General features: G+C 40.7%; 1 protein-coding gene across 1 annotated transcript; it reads right to left on the bottom strand.

The window, feature by feature from the left end:
* Positions 1–3,239: 3,239 nt before the first annotated feature.
* On the bottom strand, positions 3,240–21,371 carry LOC147017176 (protein scribble homolog). The gene is made up of 7 exons (XM_085846612.1): positions 21,213–21,371; positions 20,959–21,049; positions 16,289–16,421; positions 6,227–6,409; positions 5,390–5,529; positions 4,277–4,318; positions 3,240–4,153 (listed from the first exon to the last, which is right to left on the bottom strand). Exons 1-6 carry the CDS (start codon positions 21,246–21,248, stop codon positions 4,287–4,289), a joined length of 615 nt encoding a protein of 204 aa, XP_085702738.1. The 5' UTR covers positions 21,249–21,371; the 3' UTR covers positions 3,240–4,153; positions 4,277–4,286.
* Positions 21,372–22,509: the final 1,138 nt, after the last annotated feature.

Genomic DNA, 22,509 nt, shown 5'->3' on the forward strand with positions numbered 1-22,509 from the left:
AAATAGTCAGTATTTTAGCTTCAAATTAGCAGAATGCTGCATTTCACAGAAAGGACTTTGAAACGCAAAAATGTCTCAAATTGGCCTAAAACAAGCTTTTTTCACCAAACAAAAGCATTGTCCGACAACTTTCTCTTCTGCATCACTTCTGAAGCGAAAACGCGTGATTTTATTGAAATAGTGAGTATTTTCGCTTCAAATTCGCAGAATGCTGTATTTCACAGAAAGAACTTGTAAACACAAAAAGTCTCAAATTGGCCTAAAACAAGCTTTTTTCACCAAACAAGCATTGTCTGACAACTTTTTATTCTACATCACTATTCTGACGAAAACGTGTGATTTTATTGAAATAGTCAGTATTTTAGCTTCAAATTAGCAGAACGCTGCATTTCACAGAAAGGACTTTGAAACGCAAAAATGTCTAAAATTGGCCTAAAACAAGCTTTTTTTCACCAAACAAAAGCATTGTCCGACAACTTTCTCTTCTGCATCACTTCTGAAGCGAAAACGCGTGATTTTATTGAAATAGTGAGTATTTTCGCTTCAAATTCGCAGAATGCTGTATTTCACAGAAAGAACTTAACACACAAAAAGTCTCAAATTGGCCTAAAACAAGCTTTTTTCACCAAACAAGCATTGTCTGACAACTTTTTATTCTACATCACTATTCTGACGAAAATGTGTGATTTTATTGAAATAGTCAGTATTTTAGCTTCAAATTAGCAGAACGCTGCATTTCACAGAAAGGACTTTGAAACGCAAAAATGTCTAAAATTGGCTTAAAACAAGCTTTTTTTCACCAAACAAAAGCATTGTCCGACACCTTTCTGTTCTGCATCACTATTCTGAAACGAAAACGCGTGATTTTATTGAAATAGTGAGTTTTCACTTCAAATTCGCAGAACGCTGTATTTCACAGAAAGAACTTGGAAACGCAAAAAATGTCTCAAATTGGCCGAAAACAAGCTTTGTCATACAACTTTTTGTTCTGCATCACTCTGAAGCGAAAACGTGTGATTTTATTGAAATAGTGAGTATTTTAGCTTCAAATTTGCAGAACGCTGCATTTCACACAAAGGACTTGTAAAGGCAAAATGTCTCAAATTGGCCGAAAACAAGCTTTGTCATACAACTTTTTGTTCTGCATCACTATTCTGAAGCGAAAACGCGTGATTCTATTGAAATAGCGAGTAAAACAAGATGGTACTGCAGGGAAGGAAAACTGAATATGAAAGAGGTGTGTTTCGGGTTGAGTTACGGGGGTAGTAAAGATCAAGATTTTGGATGTGGAAGATATGAGATAGTGGTGAACAGCTGTTTCAAAGACCTGGAGGGTGGAGTGGGATTGAAGAGAGTGTGGGAGTTTTTCCAGGAGGCAGGAAAAAAAGAGGAATGAAAGGGTGAAGGTGAGCAGTAATTCTTGATTTTGGCAGTTTCACCAGAAGGGGGTTTTGGCGCACTTGAGCACACTGAGAAAATATATAGAGGGGACATATCACAGACAGAGTGGGGGTGGGGGGGCACAAGGCACGAGAGGAGACTTTGCCAGAAAAGTTTATGGCAGATCGTGAGACCCAAAAGTTTGAATGACAGGACTTCTTCAAGGGGATTGTTGAGAAAGTAGATTTGGGGGGGGGGGGGCACTTCCTGATGAGTCTTTCAGGGAGACATGGTGAGGGTGTGAGATTTGTCAGGATTGAAAGACATATTCCAAGTGTTTGACCAGCTTGTGATTTTATCCAGGCCTGCAGAGAGTGAATAGGCTGCAGCCTGGTGATCTGAAGGATGAGAGATGGTACAACAGAGGATGGCATCAATAGCGAAGAGACAAAGACGATTTTCCAGGGAATCTGAGAGATCATTTATGAAAAGCAGAAAAAGCACAGGGCCAGAACACTGCCATGAGGAACTCCAGCCTGGATGGGAAGAGGAGATGAGACAATTCCATTAAGAGTCACTCGTTGACTGCAACAGGAGAGGAAGTCCAAGAGCCATGATTGGAAATTGCCTTGGACACCAGAAGAGTTTGGTGAGCAGGGCAAGGTGCCAGACTGTGTCGTCAGCTTGCGATATGTCTCGGGAGATGGCTCTGATCTCCTGTTTGGCATTTAGGACCTCCATCAATTGTTGGGAAAGCAGAAGCAGCATATCCAGGGTTGAGTGACCTGGTCTGAAACCAAATTGATGATCGGAAATCAAGTCATTGGAGAAGAGGAAGGATTTAATATCTGAAGCGATGATGGATTCCACAACCTTGCTGATTGGGCACAGGATGATTGGTCTGTAGTTGCAGGGATGTTTTTGCACCTTTTTTATGCAGGGTGGTAATGTTTGCTGATTTCCAAGCAGATGGCAGATGACCTTGAGCATATGAGAGGGTGAATATAACAGAGAGAGGGTGAGTAAGAGCAGCAGAGCAGGTTTTTAGGACACGTGGGCTGATGTGATCTGGACTGGTTGCAGAATCTGAGTCGAGGTTTGACCGCAAGCTCTCCACCTTGGCAGGAGAAAAGGACACAGAGTCCAGAAACAGTTGGGTGCGACTGGGTAAGGTGGGTACAGAAGGGTTTGGGACACAAGACTTAGAACCAAGCACAGGGTTTCGGCATTCAGAAGCAAACACAAACTTACATTGGATTTGATTATATTGATGACGACAACAATATAATCAAATCCAATGTAAGTTTTTGCCTCTTCCAAAAAGGGATGTGTCCGTTCCCCCCCCCCTCCCCTCCACTGCCTGCAGGGGCAATTGTCAGCCACATCAGGCGTTCACTTTACAAGTATCTTATCGGGTTTGGTCCCATAACTCTGTCGTCTTGTGACTTTCCTCTGTCTTATATCGTTTGGCTTATATCATGTTAGAGCTTGTACACATATCATGTGTAAGATATAACAACATTATAACATTCAGGTAAAAGTGTACTTTTACTTGAATGACAGAAGACATTAATAGACAATGTACAAACACGTATTGTATGTGGGACCTGAACCCAGGTTCCCATCATCGTGAGGCAGGGATCCTCCCTGAGGACTGGGGACACCAAGAGGCCCAATTATCTTGTTCAGCAAGATCCCAAAATTCCACCCTCTCAGCACGAGCGAGTTTCCAAGATGACAGTTCACGGCTGTCGAGCAGAAAAGTATATTTTACCGTTGATTGTAGCAGGTGAAGAACAACCAGTCAGTGAACAAAAACGTTTCCACAATCCCAGGACTTAAATCATTGTGACGTAAGCTGCAAATCCACCTTTTTATTGAGCTGAGCAGTTCCGAATACAATGTAATCAGACTGCAGTTAGTGTTTTACACCAAATGTACACTGGAAAAGAAAAAAAAAAAATTAAAAAAAAAAGTCTGATCAGCTAAATCACAGTTTAGGAGAAAGGATTCAGAGAAAACTAAACTAAATATGTTAAATTTTCCAAACTTCTACACATTTAAATTTGGACAGTTTACAGCATTAAGATTATAAATAACCAACACTTATACAATGTTAATTCAAGTTCAACTTAAAACAGCAACATGCAGTAAGAAGGTACTCAGGTTTCCCATCTCTGTCGTGGAAAAAACGTGTGGTCAACACGGAAATCAAAGACGACAAACAAAAAGGAAGTAAAGCGAATCCCTCCGAAGCCTGCAAATGCAAAGTTGGTGAAAATGCGTCATTGTTCGATAGATTTGAAACTTTCCAATCTTCCAGGATGCGCATGAAGGACTGCTGCAGAAACCATGAAGGTTGTGATCACAGCAATTGAAATAGAACAGCCTCCCCTCCCCAGCAGCAAAGTAACATTTAAAAAACAAATTACCAATCTCCTATTCACAGTGACTTTACAAGGTTTAGAACTCCTTTCAACTTAAAAAAGAAAAAAAAAAGAGAAAAAACGTCCAATATATACAGCATACAACATTTACAATGGCATTTGATAGATAGAAAAATATTTTTTCCCCCCAAATTTTCAGAATACAAAATGCTCAGAGTCCAGTGAGCACGGCCAACAACCCATGCCATGCGTGCGACATTCAAGGCAGCCGAGACACCGAGGGAGGCCCGGCAGGCACCGAGTGGTTTTTGTTCTGGGAGGCTGTGTGTGGTCTGGGAAGGAGTGCAGGCTGAGTTTGGGGTGGCTGCCAGTTCCGGGTCAAGCCCCTTCAGGACCGGGTCGGGGGGAGGGAGGAGTGAAATTCAAAGGTTGGTGCTGCGTCCTAGACTCAACTTTGTTCCAAACCTTTTGCAACTTTGTACACTATTCAATACAAGCAAGATGCTTACCAGCAAGGGATCATTCATCTTTGAAGGTGTAAAGAGCAGCATCTGGCAAAAACATTTTTTTCAGGAATTTGACACTCAAGAGCACAACAGAATGTTCCTCACATTTTGACATGAACAACTCTCCTTGCTAAAGCCGCTGTCACACCTTGACGATTTAGCCAGCGTATGCCGACATAAGAAAAATTTGTCTAAAACGCTGGCACACGTCGAATACGTTATGGGTAAGTTTTGTACACGTTAAGAGCACGCTGAAGCACGCTGGCATACGTCGTAGTATGCCGAGCTCGTCGACAAATTTTAACATGCTCAAAATTTTTCGACGTATGCCAGCGTATGACTCGCACGTTCCGCATACGCTGGCCATAAGTTGTAGGCACGTTACGCGATCGTTGACACACGTCGACACACGTTAGTTGCAAGTTACTCATAAGTCGAAACACGTCGAGGTAATGTTAGAATCATACACTGGCATACGTCTAAAAATTTTGAGCATGCTTAAAATTTGTCGACGTGCTCGGCGTACTACGACGTATGCCAGCATGCTTCAGCGTGCTCTTAACGTATACAAAACTTACCCATAACGTATTCAACGTGTGCCAGCATGCTCTTAACGTATACAAAACTTACCCATTATGTATTCGACGTGTGCCAGCATGCTCAGCAAATTTTTCATACGCTGGCTAAAACGTCAAGGTGTGACAGGGCCATGACACTTCGATGTCTAGTGCGGTTATGATTTGAATCGTCGAGCGGAAACCTTTTAATAGGCTACGCCACGTGATCGTCGGCGATATGCTGCCGCGCGCTATGCATACGTTGGACTATCGTTGGGCAAAGGTTGTGAACCTCGACAACACGTTAAGCATTCGTTGGTATGTTATTTATATGTAATCGAAACGTTCTGTGTACGTTACTAATACGTTATGCATACGTCCAACTCGTTATGAATACGCCAAAAACTGAAAAAAAACATCAATAGTTCAGCGTATGCCAGCGTTTTACATACATTTTGATACGTTGCCATACGCTGGCTAAAACGTCAAGGTGTGACAGCGGCTTTAGAAATGCTCCTGTGAGCTTCAGACATCCCAGCTTCCCTAAATCCTTGCTCACCATCTAGAGGTGGGGGAGATGCGGAGAGTGCCGGCGACGGTGTTTCGGAGACTCTGTCCAACGTTCCACGTTTCTGGATCTCTTTTGCTTTGGTGATAACCACTTGTGCTTTCAAAGCATCTTGCTCCAAAGATTTCATCCTGAAGTTAAAAGGAAAACCACCCACATCACACGTCCCTCCAGACACAAACACGACTTACAATCAAGAGCCTGACAGACCGAGTACTGTCATTTCTCACAGATGTTGGGGAATTGGCACAAACATCAGAGAGGAGATTACAGAAATTTAGGGAGCAGGCACTACAGCAAGTGCATCAGTCATCTGAAAAATAAGGAAGCATTTGAAGTGCTTTAAACATTTTAAATTGGACACATAAAGCCAAGAAGAAACCCAAAGCAGGAGTTTCTTTAAAACATTAACTAGAAGCCTCCAGATGTCATTATTATCCTATCAGAGGGCTGGTAGGATCGCCGAGAGGTATGCACACTCACCTCTGAGCTGTCTAGCCTGGGTTCAAATCCTGACCATGCTATAGAAGCCATTCTGGTGTTTCATTTACAGGATGATTAATCAATCTGTGTGCCTTCCCTCAGATGGACGTTAAATTACTGGCTGTTCGGTCTATCAGCATTAGTTGGTAGACGTTAAAGAGAATGCGAGCCATTGCTTGCACAGTGAAAAGTTTAAATTCCCGCCCCAACCTACAGGAGGCACTGCATCAGTGGTGCAGCTGTGCTCCAGAGATTATGCAAACCGAACAGCCACAAACTGCACACAAAATAATAATAATCTTGTTGGCAACACAGAGAGAGAATCAGGATGGGAGGGCATAGTACCTGGCAGCTCTCCACATGGCCCTCTTCTCAGCCTCACGAGCCCGCCGCTCAGCTGGTGACAGCTCTGGACCCTCAGGAGATTTGGGGTCAGGGCTGCACACACGTAGTCGATCTTGCAGGCGTCGCTCGGCTTTAGCTGTACGCACCGGAGCAGGTGCACTTGTGCCATAAGCAGTGCTCGACCTGCGTAAATAGACCAATGGTGGATTGGCATTGACACTCCACCACAAGCAAATAGTTTATATGCCCTGGCATCCAACTGACAGGGAAATCAACATTATAGCCAAAGCAATAGGGCTGAGGGGGGAACCCCTGAAAGTTTTTGCCTCCTCGGTCAAATCCTCTCAGAGGAGAAGATGATGCATATATACATACTTCCTCTCCAATATAAATAGATGGTGGTTCCTTTGACTTCCAGAAATTGGGGTTAACAAGATTCAATTATATTCAAATGCTGTTGTGCTGGACAATGGAAACGTGTTTCATTCACAATTCAAATCGCCTGTGTACATGTGCTGCTAGCTGGGTCGAGATGGTGTCACAGTTTCAAAGGATGACTGTTTCTTCCGTTTAATCAAGGGGATTGCATCCTCTCTCAATTGTGGCAGATAACCGCAAGATCTTGCAATCTCTGTTGTTTCATAACAATGCTCTGTAAACTGTTTGCGAAAATCTTGTCAGCCCGATCCACACTCGGGTATTTCGGACAAACCTCATCCCATTTCTGGCAAACTTAGGGTCTTTCGGCCATTGGTGTATCATGAAACCATCTTGGTTTACATTAATGCAACCACCAAGGATGCATCGACTCGGGATATTTGCAGAAAATCGAAAATTATTCACCGTTTGAGTTGAATCGTACCGCGATGTATCCCGTAGACAGTAAGATTGTGGCAGTTGACTCCCCGGTGTGACGTCACGGCTAAGCGCGAAGAAGAATAAGATTTCGAATTTCATTTGCAAAATTACCAATTTTATAAATTGGAAAAAGACATCATATCTATTTTGTAGGCTATCAAGGGATAGATTCACATTGAGGTGGCCTGAGTATTTGGGGTCCCCTTTAAGGCCGACCATGTCAAACCACTCACGACTGTGTCTGAAGACTCTGGCACTTTGGGCCCCAGTGTCACAGGCAAGCAGACAAAATTGGATACCTTAGTAATTTTTTAGTGTTTTGATAGTGCCCCTGAAAATGATGCCGATTTTCTGCACAATATAGACCAAAAACAAGAGAAAACTAGAGGGGGAGCACTCTGTAGAGTGCAAAACCTCCGCCGCCAATACTGCTGGGTCACTTAAGTGAACCTGATATCCTATTCATTGTAGGTCAAAACGGATCAGACTCTACTGAACCACGATTGAATAAACTAAACTAGATCGACGCCCATGTAGAAATGGCCAAAAAATCGAATTTTTTTGAAAAAAAAAGTTGCAAAATTTTATTTTTTTTTTTCTCTTACAATTTTTTTGGGGGGTTGGAAATCACTTAAAACATGAAGAAATGCAAAAAAAAAAAATCAAATATTTTTCAAATAAAATCGAAATTTTTTTTGAATAAAAGTTGAAAAAAAAATTTTTTGGGGGTTGGAAAACATGTAGAAATGCAAAAACAAAAATTCAAATATTTTTTCAAAATGGCCACCATAGTGGCCATATTGGACTTTGGCCCAAGTCCAAAATCTAATGGCATGATCCTTGGACCATACCTAATCCCCCCCACCAAGTTTCGTCAAAATCCGTCCAGGAGTTTTTCCGTAATACTGTTCACAAACAAACAGACGGGTGAAAACAGTAACCTCCATCCATCTTAGATGGCGGAGGTTAAAAAACAGAGCAATTGGAGATTGCAGACCCTCACCGGGACTTGTTTTGTGTGCTGGTGAAATTTGTTGAAATCATCCCAAATGTAAGCATTAACATGTAAGCCGTAATCATCAGTAATTTCTGCATCAGTAAGCACAATTAGTAAAGCATTTGTAAGCTTCCTTTCATATTCAGTGCGAGGCTGTGGGGTAGCATCATTGGCTGAGCTGGTAGCTGTGCCACTGATGCAATGCCTTGTGTAGGTTAGGGGATTTGGCCAGGGTGCCAGCATAGCTAGCCTACTCTTAGCATCAGTAAGCGTAATCACGTAGTTTCTCCACAGGTGACTTGTAATACTCTCTGACTACGACTGGGTGGTACTACACATCATGGTTCTGTTGAGAACAAACACTCTGTTTTTCGATTTTATCATATTGATTATATCGAATTCATGAACCTGCTCATGTTCCAATAGTACGTAATTAATAGACATGCTCACATTTCAATTTTTCATTTACCATACGTTTTACAGAGCATTAGTGCTGCCGGAGCAGTTTCTTGGCAAGAGTTATACTGGGTGATTTGCCATTGCTCGATTGTTTTAAATGCTGAACGTCAAGGAAGCGTGTACCATTTTTAAAGTCTTTGGTACGACTCAGCTCGGGTTTGAACCACCAACTTTCCAGATTCAGAGCAGACACTCGAACCATTAGAACACCAAATCATGTGTCATATTTCAGTAGTACATAATCAATAGACGTACTCACGTTTCAAAAGTATGTAATTAATTGAGGTACTCAGTTCTAATACAGGTATCCCCGCTTAATGAAGTGGTTACGTACTTTTATAACTCCTCATGATGCAAACCTTCCTTATGCGGGAGCTCATTTTGCATTATTTCCTGAGGAAAAAAATTACACTTCGTTTCCTCACCGTAATGTTTAGGTCGAAAAGCCAAGCCATATGCTTATGGTATAACTATGGCTTTAGTTGCAAGTGACATAATATCATTATTTACCTAATAATAAAGTTAATTTAGTTGTAACACTTAACAAAACAATCTTGAGTCAAAGTTTAAATTAGATTCCCCGAGACCAAAACCTAAACCAGAAGGGCACTTTAGTAGAATTCCCACAATAGGGTCCCGTGACCGTTTTTCCAGGACCAAGGTTTGAAGGTTGATTTAAGTCAATTTGAAGGTGCTGATTAAAATGAGCTGGGGTGAATCTCGTGAAAATGTGGGCCAACTCGGCCAGATGCGAAAATTCAAAATGGCTACCATGCTACTTCCAGTATATCAAAAATTGCATATCTTTGGTTCTACATGTCCGATTTTTATGATTTTTGGGTCAAAATATATGTTTTGAAGGTCAAGGATGTCATATATTCCCATTCCAGATTGTTATATTTAAGGGTTAAGTCACAAAATATGAAATATAACTTTTCGGGGGCCAAATCTAAGATTGTCGTCGAGTAACATCTGGAAAATAGTAAAAAAACAAAAAAACAATTTTCTTCTCATAATATTATTGGCAGTGAATCTTTCCATGCAAGTAAATGTTTGTTTATATGTGGGAGTGCACAACAAATTGAGACAAGAAGAGAAGGACGCAATCATTGTCTTTATTTTCAGAACATGATGTGTACATAATATCAATTTCTCAACTTTTAAACTGTTCAGGTAGGTGATACCATTCTTTTGTATGTCCCTCCTGTACTTTATCTAGAACAGTAATATGATGAAAGAATATCAACATTCCTTCATTTTGTCTGTAGAGCAACAGTGTTTCAATGGAAAATGAAATAAAACATGAATTATCTGAATTCCCAGCAATTGATGCTTTCCCGGTAAGTATTCTTGTAATTTGCATTGACCAAAGTTTGATGTACTGTCCAAACTGTGTTTCATCTAAGACAGTCATAATAAAATTATATTAACATCTCTTATATTTTGACTGTGGCAATGTTTTTACAGTTGTAAATTAAATGAAATGAAATCTCCATTGAAACACATTCATGTAATCCTTCAGTCACGATCTGAGTCGCTGGCTCCAGAGTCACAAACTTCATCATTACTTTCAGCCTCATCATCGTGCAACAATGTCTGTTCTTGTTCAACCAAGTCATGTAAACTTTTTGGGAGTGCATCATGGGTATACTTCACTGACACACATCTACCGTCTTTCATTGTCCATCCATGGTTGGTGGGATTTGGGGGTGCATCCGGCTTGTCATAGTTTAGTTGAATGTAAACTTGGTAGTTAACTCGCGTCACATGCAGATTGTGAGAATCTGGATCTGGTGGGATGCGGGACGTAGACTTGTTTTTCATCTGACCCCACTTCCGTGCTCTGGCTTCACCTGACGTTTTACTGATTGTGTTATTATAGATTTGTCTAATAGTGAATGTGGCCATTTGCTGAAGCACCTCTTGTGTCACTGGAAGTGTTTTGCCAACATCTTTCAAAAGATTGCGTGCCTCCTGAGTTCCTGTTCCTTTTTCATAAACTGTGTTTTTCCCATGTCCACAGAAGCCAGATGTTGTATCAGATCCACTATGGATGTGTAATAGGATTAATATTTCAGCTACATCATCAGAGCAAAGGTCTCTGCAGCTGATGATTTTGTCTTTCTGTTTGATAGCAAGGGTGCCCTCCAGTTGATGTGCAACATATGCAGAAAGAATCACGACATCTGTGTCCTCGGCATCAATCATGACTGTCTCCATTTTTCCTGCTTTTCGGATTTGCGAATAGATGAAGAACAGCATTGTGTCCACCTCAATGTGACTACATTCAAATTCTTCCATCCTTTCTCCGGAGGAGATGTTGCAACAATTTTGCCTGATGGAGTACACAAAGTCAATTTCTCTATGATTCTTTGCAAGCTTGGTGAACTCATCCTTTAGAAACTTTTGCAGCCTTTGTTTGTTTCCCTGATTGCTGAACAGCACCTGGAAGTTCTTTGTGGCAGGAAACCTATCTGATGTTTTCATGTACACATTTCTGGACCCATCTCTATATGCTGTCGTGGATTTACGACGCTCATGCTCAGTCTTTGATGGAATTTTCCACACCATAGGCATCATTTACAAAAACAATCTGGCATGAACATGATACAGCATCTGGCTTCTATGGACATAGGAAAAACACAGTTTATGAAAAAGGAACAGGAACTCAGGAGGCAAGCAATCTTTTGAAAGATGTTGGCAAAACACTTCCAGTGACACAAGAGGTGCTTCAGCAAATGGCCACATTCACTATTAGACACATCTATAATGACACAATCAGTAAAACGTTAGGTGAAGCCAGAGCACGGAAGTGGGGTCAGATGAAAAACAAGTCCACGTCCCGCATCCCACCAGATCCAGATTCTCACAATCTGCATGTGATGCGAGTTAACTACCAAGTTTACATTCAACTAAACTATGACAAGCCGGATGCACCCCCAAATCCCACCAACCATGGATGGACAATGAAAGACGGTGGATGTGTGTCAGTGAAGTATACCCATGATGCACTCCCAAGAAATTGACATGACTTGGTTGAACAAGAACAGACATTGTTGCACGATGATGAGGCTGAAAGTAATGATGAAGTTTGTGACTCTGGAGCCAGCGACTCAGATCGTGACTGAAGGATTACATGTATGTGTTTCAATGGAGATTTCATTTAATTTAATTTACAACTGTAAAAACATTGCCACAGTCAAAATATAAGAGATGTTAATATAATTTTATTATGACTGTCTTAGATGAAACACAGTTTGGACAGTACATCAAACTTTGGTCAATGCAAATTACAAAAATACTTTCCGGGAAAGCGTCAATTGCCGGGAATTCAGATAATTCATGTTTTATTTCATTTTTCCATTGAAACACTGTTGCTCTACAGACAAAATGAAGGAATGTTGATATTCTTTCATCATATTACTGTTCTAGATAAAGTACAGGAGGGACATACAAAAGAATGGTATAACCTACCTGAACAGTGTAAAAGTTGAGAAATTGATATTATGTACACATCATGTTCTGAAAATAAAGACAACGATTGCGTCCTTCTCTTCTTGTCTCAATTTGTTGTGCACTCCCACATATAAACAAACATTTACTTGCATGGAAAGATTCACTGCCAATAATATTATGAGAAGAAAATTGATTTTTTACTATTTTCCAGATGTTACTCGACGACAATCTTGGATTTGGCCCCTGAAAAGTTATATTTCGTATTTTGTGACTTAACCCTTAAACATAACAATCTGCAATGGTAATATATGACATCCTTGACCTTAAAAGCATATATTTTGACCCAAAAATCATAAAAATCGGACATGTAGAACCAAAGATATGCAATTTTTGATATACTGGAAGTAGCATGGCAGCCATTTTGAATTTTCGCATCTGGCCGAGTTAGCCCACATTTTCACGAGGTTCACCCCAGCTCATTTTAATCAGCACCCTCAAATTGACTAAAATCAACGTTCAAACCTTGGTTCCGGAAAAACGGTCACGGGACCCTATTGTGGGAACTCTACTACTTGGTTGAGTGCATACCTCCTCCACGTAATGCCTGATCCACGAGAACATATCGGACCCAATACATTTTTGAAACATCATGCTATATAATCATTTTTGGCCCTATCTCTCCAATGGTGAAGAATTCTTTTAAAAATTAAATAATTCTCGGATTCAGATATTCACCAAAATCGAACCAATTCTTCCTTGTCACACACCCAACGCGTCCAAGAAGTTTCCTCCGAATACGTCCACAACTTTTTGGGATATCGTGCTATATATCATTTTTAGCCCCGATCTCTCAATGGTGAAGAATCACTTTAAAAATTCTAGGAGTCGGATCTGGATCCAGATCTTCACCAAAATCTAATGAGTTTGTCCTTGTCACACACCAAACATGTCCACAAAATGTCATCCAAATCCATCCACAACTTTTTGAGATATCCTGCACACAAACAAACAGAGCCAGAAAGGGGTGAAAACATAATGGTGGCGAAGGTAATGAAGAAGAATTGCCAACCCACCATGTTTGTGTCCACTAAGCAAAATAAAAAGAAAAACTTTTAATTTACTCATATTTTGTGGACAAGAAACCAATAAAGACAACTAGGATAACAAACTGTAGCTAAAAATTAGTTTGCTTTTTTTTAACTTTAAATTACATTTAACATTGATGTAATAGTGATGTGAGAAGCTCGTGGCGGTGACATCACGACGTTCGGCTCAGGTTGCAGAACGGGTTTACGTCATCATTACTCCCAACCACTTTCAATAACTAGATGGTATTCACAGAATACTTACCTCGTGCAGTCTTGAGAAAACTTGGTGCGAGGAAAGTCTTTGGAATGGAATAAATTAAATTCAATGGAAGACCAAATAAAATAGGTACTGCATTGGAGTCATCAGAAGGAACCCAAACAAATCATCAGAAGGAACCTGAATAACACTCGGCTTTCAGCAGCTACTCCTCTACCCTCAAACCCATCCAGGCACAGCCAAGTGAGCCTCATTCAAAAAAAAAAAAATTAGAAAGAACCCAGATTCAAAAAAATTTAATAATTCTGGCTGTCAGACCATACGTTCATTCAGGTAGAAATTTAAAACATATATTCCCCATCACCACTAGATCATAATTTTGAAGTCTCGTGTCGATTGATGCAGCGGTTCAAGAGATAATTTAAAAAATATTTTCCTTCAAGCCAATATGGTTGCCAAACCATATGACCTATCAATTATTCATGAACGCCCTGGTATCCCCAAGGCTTGGGGAATATGTGGGTGAAGTTTCCCCTCGATTTGTCCAGCCATTCTGGTGAAGAATATTTTAAGAAGTTTTAGGGTAAATCCAATATGGCTGCCAAACCATGTGACCTATAATATCATAGGTGGAGAACTTTTTGTTCCTCATAGATAGGCAGTCATACCTGTAAAGTTTCTCCTCGATCTGTTCAGGCATTTCTGGAGATTCTTTAAGGTTTAACAACAACAAAACAAGGCTGCTGAATCACATGACTGATGAAGTCATAATTTTTTTCTCTTGACTAATTTATCCCAAGATGACCCTCATTTTCATGCTGATCAGATGTAGCATTCCACGTATGCAATTATGACATCAAAACAAAGACACTTATGATGTTCTGAAGAAAAAAAAATCACTTATTCCCCATGGGGAGTACTTGACAGGTGCCAAGTTAAAATTTTTTCCATGGAGCGGTTTCAGTGATAGAGGTCCAATGTTTCAACTTTTTTCTGACATGGCTGCCACACCATGTGACCGATGATGCCATAATTATCATTGCACCATTCTACATGAGTCGTCACACCGATGGTGAAAATTTCATGTCAATCCGACAAGCAGCTCCAGAGAAAAGGAAATAACAAAATGCAGACACGGACGTACGCATGTACATCGGCACATATCGGACAATCGCTTAACCCTGCTTTTCGTGCGAGCGCGGGCTAATGACTCCAGGTTGTGTGTGGTTAAAACAAAAGATAATGTTTCCAAGTGACAGGTGGAAATTATCGCTCCCGGACCATGCAGTATTTTTCAGTTATTTAGTTTTCTTCGGGTAATCTTTCGTTTTTAGGCTTTGCCCATTACATATGAAAGTTAATTTAGTTGTAACACTCGCCAAACAATCTTGAGTCCACGTTTTCGTATGGTGACGGGAGGTGGTAGAAGAGATGGTTATTTTTAACCCCATAATTCTGAAATGTTAATTATTCCCAAGCCTTCTGAAAAGTGAATCCACCCATTGAAAAGTTAATCACCCCATCAAATAGTTATTCCTAGAAAAATGTATCAAATGTACTTATTATCATCGCCATGACACTGTGACGGTTCCTTTGTTGGCGCGAATGAAGGAATGAAGACCTTCGGCGATGAATAGTCCTACATGAAAACATTTGTTGCAGCAAATCTTTGTTAAACGGAGGATACCTGTAGTATGTAATTTACAGACAAACACACATTACAATGGTGCATAATTAATAAACACTCATGTTCCTATGGTACGTAATTAAGAGACGCACTCACTCCACTTGCTGTCTGACACAGTGCAATAACTATTTCCCTATCTCCAACCGAGTGCTCTCAGTCCTCCAACCCTCCCGAGCAACTCCAGCATGCACGTGTTCTTCCAGTAACTTCCATCCAAAATCCAGGCTTCCAGCTTCCAAAATTCCAAAGACTTACAGAATTCTTCCAACCAATGCACACTTCAACTTCATATTTTGTTTTTTGTTTCTCCCGTCTATGGAATCGCCTTCCAGTGGCTGTTCTTTTCCACTCTTCCCTCCAGGGCTTGAAGCAGGCAGTGCACCACCATCTCATGTCATACACTATTTTTATATATCCATAATAACTCCATTATCCATTCTGAACCAAACCCTCTGATTTCCTGGTTTCAATGTTTCCTACCCTCCTCTCTCTCTGTCTCTTATTTTCCTGTTCATTCTCTTGCTGGTTTGCCCAATTTGTGCCCTGCAACCCACTGTCTGTTCAAGCTTGCTCTTCCTTGAACCTCGCCCTTATTGAAGCATGAAAAAAACTAGGGAACTTGGTAGAGTGCATACCTCCGCCACGCAATGCCTGATCCAGTAGAACATATCGGGCCAAATAATTTTTTGAAATATAATGCTATATATCGTTTTTGACCACATCTCTCAATGGTGACAAATCATTTTAAAAAAAAAATCTCGGATCCAGATTTGGATTCGGATCTTCACCACAAATGAATCAATTAGTCCTTGTCACACACCCATCCTGTCCACCAATGTTCGTCTGAATCCATCCATAACTTTTTTGAGACATTATGCGACATGTCGTTTTTGGTCCAATCTCTCAGTGGTGAAGAATCACTTAAAAAATTATCAGATCCAGATTCAGATCTTCACCAAAATCGAATAAGTTCTTCCTCGTCACATACCCAACATGTCCACAAAGTTTCGTGCAAATCCGTCCACAACTTTTTGAGCTATCCTGCCCACAACCAGACAGACAGGAAAAACAAACAAACACACAGACAGACAGGGGTGAAAACATAACCCTCCTTCCACCTTTGGTGGCAGGGGTAAAAACAGAACAATGGGCAACATAAAATATTTTACTTGTGTGTATTTGTTTGGTTTGGAAGGGTTAATGGGGGTAATATGATTTCCAGTGGAATGGGGTTAATGTGCTTTACAGTGGAATCAATAAACGGAAAGGAAAAAAACAAAGTTTAGTGATTTTTACTTACCTTGCAATATAATTATTCAACTCATCTTTGGGAAGGATTTCATCTCCAACATGCTCCTGAAGAGTGTTCTCGAGTTGAGGCTGTGCGTCAGGCGTGGTACTTAGCAAGTTGGTGGTCCTTTCAAATGGAATCCCTGATGATCAAATACCCGCATTAATTGTGTTCAACTCCATCCTCGATCAAAATTCACGATTTATAACCGTCAACTCACAGATGCATTGAAATCACAGATCATAATTCACAGGAGAAAGGATCAAAAGCAATTGTTTAGAAAATCTGAGAGCCTCAAAAATGTCGTGCCAAGCATCAGGGACGAGTAAACGAGTCGGAGGTCAATAATGCTCAAATAGTTCAAACTGTTTTTCTTATACTTAGTATCTGGTGCCCAGGCTAAATAAGCAATTACTTTACTTGAAATCTCAACTATATCGTTGTTCTGTAAATTGGTATTTTCTGATGATAGACTGGTCGGATTTTTGGGAAATCAGACTTCAAGAGGCATTTTTGGGGAAAAGTTGACAGACCACTTTTTTTAAATCATAATTTGGGTGTGCTGAGTCCATTTTTGCTGTCTGTCACCCTCTCCTGTAACTCTCAATGCCTCAAAACGACCACAAACAAAATGGCCGCCAAAACGTTATTTTAGTTATTATTTCCGGTCTTCCTGAGGTCAAATGCACAGTTCAGAAGTGTCATCCATAGGCATAACGCATCATCATATATAAACTCTTCATCCTATCAAAATGTAATGTCTGCATTTTAATTCGTGGCAATGGTGGCCATCTTGTATTTCAAGATGGCTGCCATGGCCAGCAACTATTTCTCCTAAATCGACTTCTAAGGTACATCCCTGAGTTTAACTGTTCATAGTTTTAAGGAATAAAGTATTTGATTTGGCCCAAATATTTCCAATCATAGTTTTAATCAAGAAACACATATTTGCTCCATATATGTGTGACAAAAAAAAGCTGAATCACTACGTTCAGATCACCATCACCAGAAAGTGCTGATAGGGTTGAGTGATGAAATGCACCAACTCATTTTTATTTTGTTTTAGATGAAGGATGTGCTTCATGTGGAATTTCATATGATGAATGTGCCACTACAAAAATGAGAATATGTAGCCAATGCTGAATCTTAAAAGAGACAGATCCACTGATGTCACACAATGCATCATCTGCCAGGAGAAGAAAAGTGACAAACTGTTATGTGCTACAGAACAAGGACTAACCAAACTGAAAGAGTCTGTGCAAATACAACAGAAACATAGAGACTGTCAAAACAGAATAGCAATAGATAGACTTGTTTTGATACTTACTACCAACCACAGGGGGGGGGGGTAAATGGATGCACGGGGGGGGTAAATGGATGCACGGGGGGGGGGAGGGGGTAAATGGATGCACTGGGGGGTAAATGGATGCACCTGGGAAGGGGGGGGGTAGGGGGGTGTAATGGACAGACCAGACTTGGTCATGGACTGGGTGAAAACACCTACACAGACAGAGGGTATGAAAATGGGAATGGCGGATGATACCTGACAGAAGGACGGAAGGGAACAGTTGGGTGGAGGAGGATGAGTATGATGAGGAATAGCATGGTCTGGAAGAGGAGTTGGCCAAGAAGATAGATAATCAGGAGAATAAGGCAATCAATTTTTTTTATAAATACCAAAATCAGCCCCCCTGAAATAAATAAATATGGGGAGTTTTGTAACAACACTGCTCATTCAGGAAAAAAAAATAACAACGAAACACCGCAAGAGCAGCACAAGCCCCGCAAATGGGAACCACCATGGGAGCAGACTCGAGAGACGGCGATAACTACTCTGAAAGGAGACAGGACAAATACAGTAATTCCAAATCAGGAAACCACAACAAAAGAGGAGAACCCAAAAGATAAAAAAACGAATATCAAATTGAAGATAAAGACCTCAAGTTAATGTGTGTTGAAAAAACTCAAAATAGAAACGACAGCTAGCAAAGCAAAAAAAATCTGATATTCTGCCTGAAAATATTCCACCAAGAACAAGGGACATGGAAGCAGAATGTGTCATCCCTAACCCTCCTGGGGAAAAAAAAACAAACAAACGAGAACAATTCTGGAATTTATGGAGATTGAAAAGAGCACAAAAAGGAGGTAGAATGGATCCGAAATTTGGAAGAGAAGCAACATCTCGAGGAAATGCCCTATTTTCTGCAGAAAAAAATTGGATAACTTGCAAAAATGCCAAACTTCAAAAGGCTTGGCCCAGATGGGATTCCGAACTTCTGGCTAAAGCAATGTAATTCTCTCCATGTTCACTATGCTCGAGCATTCAATGAACTTATCTAAGCGGAACAGAAAATGGATGAGTGGCTCACAGACAACACCCTCCGTATACCAAAATCTGAAGAAACCCAACTACCTCACAAATACTGACCAACAACCTATCTACCAACAACAAACAAACTTCTGATGGCAATCATCACAGAAATGATGTACGCCCATCACACAACAAGGAGGTCTCGAGGCAGAACAGAAGGGATGTAAAAGAGGATGTTACGGAACGATAGACCACCTACTACTAAACAAGACCACACTTGAAAACTAAAATGAGAAGAACCAAATTGTCAAGAGCATGGATAAGCTACAAACAAGCTTTTGGCAGCGTTCCATATTCATGGATGACAAAAATGTATGCAATTGCACTAGATCAACCCCCAAATAATTAAACTGATTGAGAAAGCAATAGAGCTATGGAACACCACATTGATATTTCATTATTTGGAAGGAAAAATCGAAATACCAGGGGTGAAGATATGACGTGAGATTTTCCAGGGTAACAGTCTTTCACCCCTCCTGTTTTGCCTGACCCTGGACCCACTGATCAACCTCATCAATGAGGGAGGACACGGACACACATTAACATCCAATAAAAGAACATCCAACGAGACAGGAAAGGTGACATCTATTGTACATGGATGATTTAAAACTGAGCACCGAATGATGAAGAAAATACCAGAACAACTGAAATTATTGAAGCAGTACTCCAACGACAATCAAAGATAATTTGGCATAGATAAGTGTGTCATGTGCACCGAATATGTCAAAAAAAAATTAACAAAACAATTACCAAAGAATACCTGTGTAGCATGAGGCTGATACTGAAAACACCTCTCCCAAGAAACAAAATCAAAGCCATAACCCAACTTGCAATACCAGTATTCCAATACAACTGTGGAATAATAAACTTGCCACAATCAGAAATCAGCAAAGTAGATATCAAAACAAGAAAACTCCTCACTATCCACAAAAAGTTAGGCAAAATCAATGCATCCCGAGAATGTACCTGCCGAGACCAGGAGGCAGTGGTCTGATAGAACTCAACCAAGTGCATAGAGTGACAACTGTCAGATTGGCTGAGTACGTGAAAAGTTTGACAGACTACCGAATCCAATTTGTATGCAAACACAAAGAAAGAAAGCCAGAAAAGGTATCCCTAACCCACCTTTCTAAAAATTTCCAGACACGTGTGAATAGAAGATGCCACACACAAAATACGAAACAGCAATGAATACAGTGGTTGGGGGGGGGGGGAGAAATAAAAATATATAGTGAAATATCAACAGATGTACACGGATAACAGGGAGAACAATAAAAGTGCAGGGAAGAATTTTTTTTTAAAGAGTTGGACAGATTGGGCATAGACAAAGAAGGCTAACTGGAATGGTTAAGAAGAGGTCAGCTCAACTGGGATGGACAACAAATCATTATAAATGCCCAAGATCAAAGACTACACCAACTGCTTTAAAAAGATGGTGGGACTGAGACAAACGGACAAGTGTAGATTTTTCAGGGTCACCTCTTCTCGGGATGTAAAAAAAAACTCATGTCAGAACAATTGTACACAGAAAGGCAGAACAAAGTATGTGGAGAAATCCACTGGCACATCTTCAAAAATATGAATATCTCAGTCTCAGGAAACTCATGGAAACACGAACCAAAAATGATCATTGAAGACGAGGACGTAATGCTCACGTAGGACCTGATGATCCCATCGAGTGTGAACATTGCGACTTGATGTAGTACTCAGATACAAAAAAGGAAATTAAGGCATTGCTAATTGAGATTTTAGTACTCAATGATTTCTGTTTAAATAATGCGGAAATCAAGAAAATTACCAAATATCAAGATTTCAAGAATGAAGTCAAAAGATCTTAGAAGCCGAAGAGTGCCGGAATTGTACCAATGGTAACTGGAGCAATGGGAATGATAAAGAATAACCTTACAAGGATCTTGCAAACCATCTCCAAGAACATTAAAACAAACAAACTGTAACTTGAGGCTGTCAGGGGCTCACTGATAATCCTGAAAAGAGCCCTTAGAACAAAACTCTGAGAAACAACAAAACTTCACAACTTGGTTCAAGAATTGAGATCCTTCACCGAAACAGAGGTGGATACTTTGAGCCCTGGGAGAACTCCATTCCACCTTCTGAAACCTGCTTTTGGAGATAACAAGCAACAAAACACACACACACACACACACACACACACACACACACACACACACACACACACACACACACACACACACACACACACACACACACACACACACACACACACACACACACACACACACACACACCTCCCATCTCTTCAAGAAAGGGCAAAACGAATACATCTCACCATTTCCATTTTTTACATTCTCCATGGGCTGGCAGCAGGGGTTGGATGCCCTCTGGTGTGATGACCCTGAGCTGCAGCTATGCATGATAACCTGAAAGACATTCAACATAGACAAATGAAGATCAGTCAAAATTTCACTTTGTGTGAGCCAAGAAAGCTGCTCATGTGGTACAGCATTACCTCTGAAATTTGACATCATGAGCAATCAGACTCGATAATATGGCTCGGCATTGTCAGGTGAGCAAATGTCTTACCGGAGCTTCTTCAACATCAGTTCTCCTCAACACCATTTCAACTGGTAGTTCAATACTGGACTGCAATAAAAAAAAAATGTATGTTTAACAGAAATTGTGAGGTATTCTATCAAAGAAATACAAAAAGGTAAGAAAACCAACAGCTCTAATCTATGATCATTTAGTCTTGAACATGTATGGAAGCAACACTCCAGGAGGGAAATCAAATTTGGTATGAAGCGATTTAAAGAGCAGGTTGCAGGTCACCAAACATGTTCTGAAAATTTATCAATATGATTATATGTGCATTAAATAGTTCGATGCAAACTATTGTGGTTGCCTAACTATTGGGAAAAATAGTGAAATTTAACTCCGAAGTTATTTCTCGAGGCTGTTGAAAAAAACAGCCATGTGCCCATATATGGATGGTGACGTCACGTTCTCCAAAAGAAAGTGGACGCTCACTCGCTCAATGAAGAAATGTCCAGTTCAGTGGGCCATTCTTTCGCTTATTTTGAGCTTGCAACTGTCTATATTATCCTTTTTTATTTTGAATTATTGTAGAACAAAGTTATTTGGATATTTGTACATCGTGCCTCGTACGTGTGTCGCCATGTTTTGCGAAAATGGCTGGAAAACAGATAATCGCTCCCACCGATTCCCGAAGGAATCAAACATTCGCCAGCAGTGAATAAGATTTGTACAAACAAAACGGGCGAATTTTCCCCCAAAGAAAACGGGTAAAGAGGACCCTTTGGATAGACTTATTATTCGTAGTGACCATTTCACAGCCGAGGATTACGAAGGCAACGCAATGAGTGAGCTCGGTTTCAAAACAAGCGTGACGCTGTGCCCACCATTCAGCCTTCTCCTCCTCAGCTGGCTCATGCTTCATCTTCTCTGAGAATCTGGCTGAGAATCTCTTCCCCATCGGCCATGCCATTATCACTTTCGCTGGGGTCAAGCTCAGCTGTCAGAAAGACTTCAACACCAAGGGTCCATTATTGATTCATTCTATTTCTGACTCTTGAGTGACTAGAGGGTTGGTGGTGGTCGTATGGCAGCTTAGCTGCCGGGGTAGCTATCATTTCTTGAAGCGTGACTTTGTCGCTGATGCAGTACCCCCTACCAGTACACACACTGGAACTGGTACTCATTTCGCCGACCTCGGAAGTATGACAGGCTGAGTCAACCCCCTGGTGTATTAATTCAGCGGCCGACGGGGCTTGAACTCAGGACCCGAGGATCCCAAGCCACCACCCTAACTACCGAGCCAACACCAGGCTAGGAGGGTTAAAAATTATTATATCAAGTCACA

Source organism: Eptatretus burgeri, chromosome 11 (genome assembly GCF_056783735.1).
Source record: "Eptatretus burgeri isolate ZD-2024b chromosome 11, Ebu_testis_v1, whole genome shotgun sequence".
Taxonomy (NCBI): Eukaryota; Metazoa; Chordata; class Myxini; order Myxiniformes; family Myxinidae; genus Eptatretus; species Eptatretus burgeri.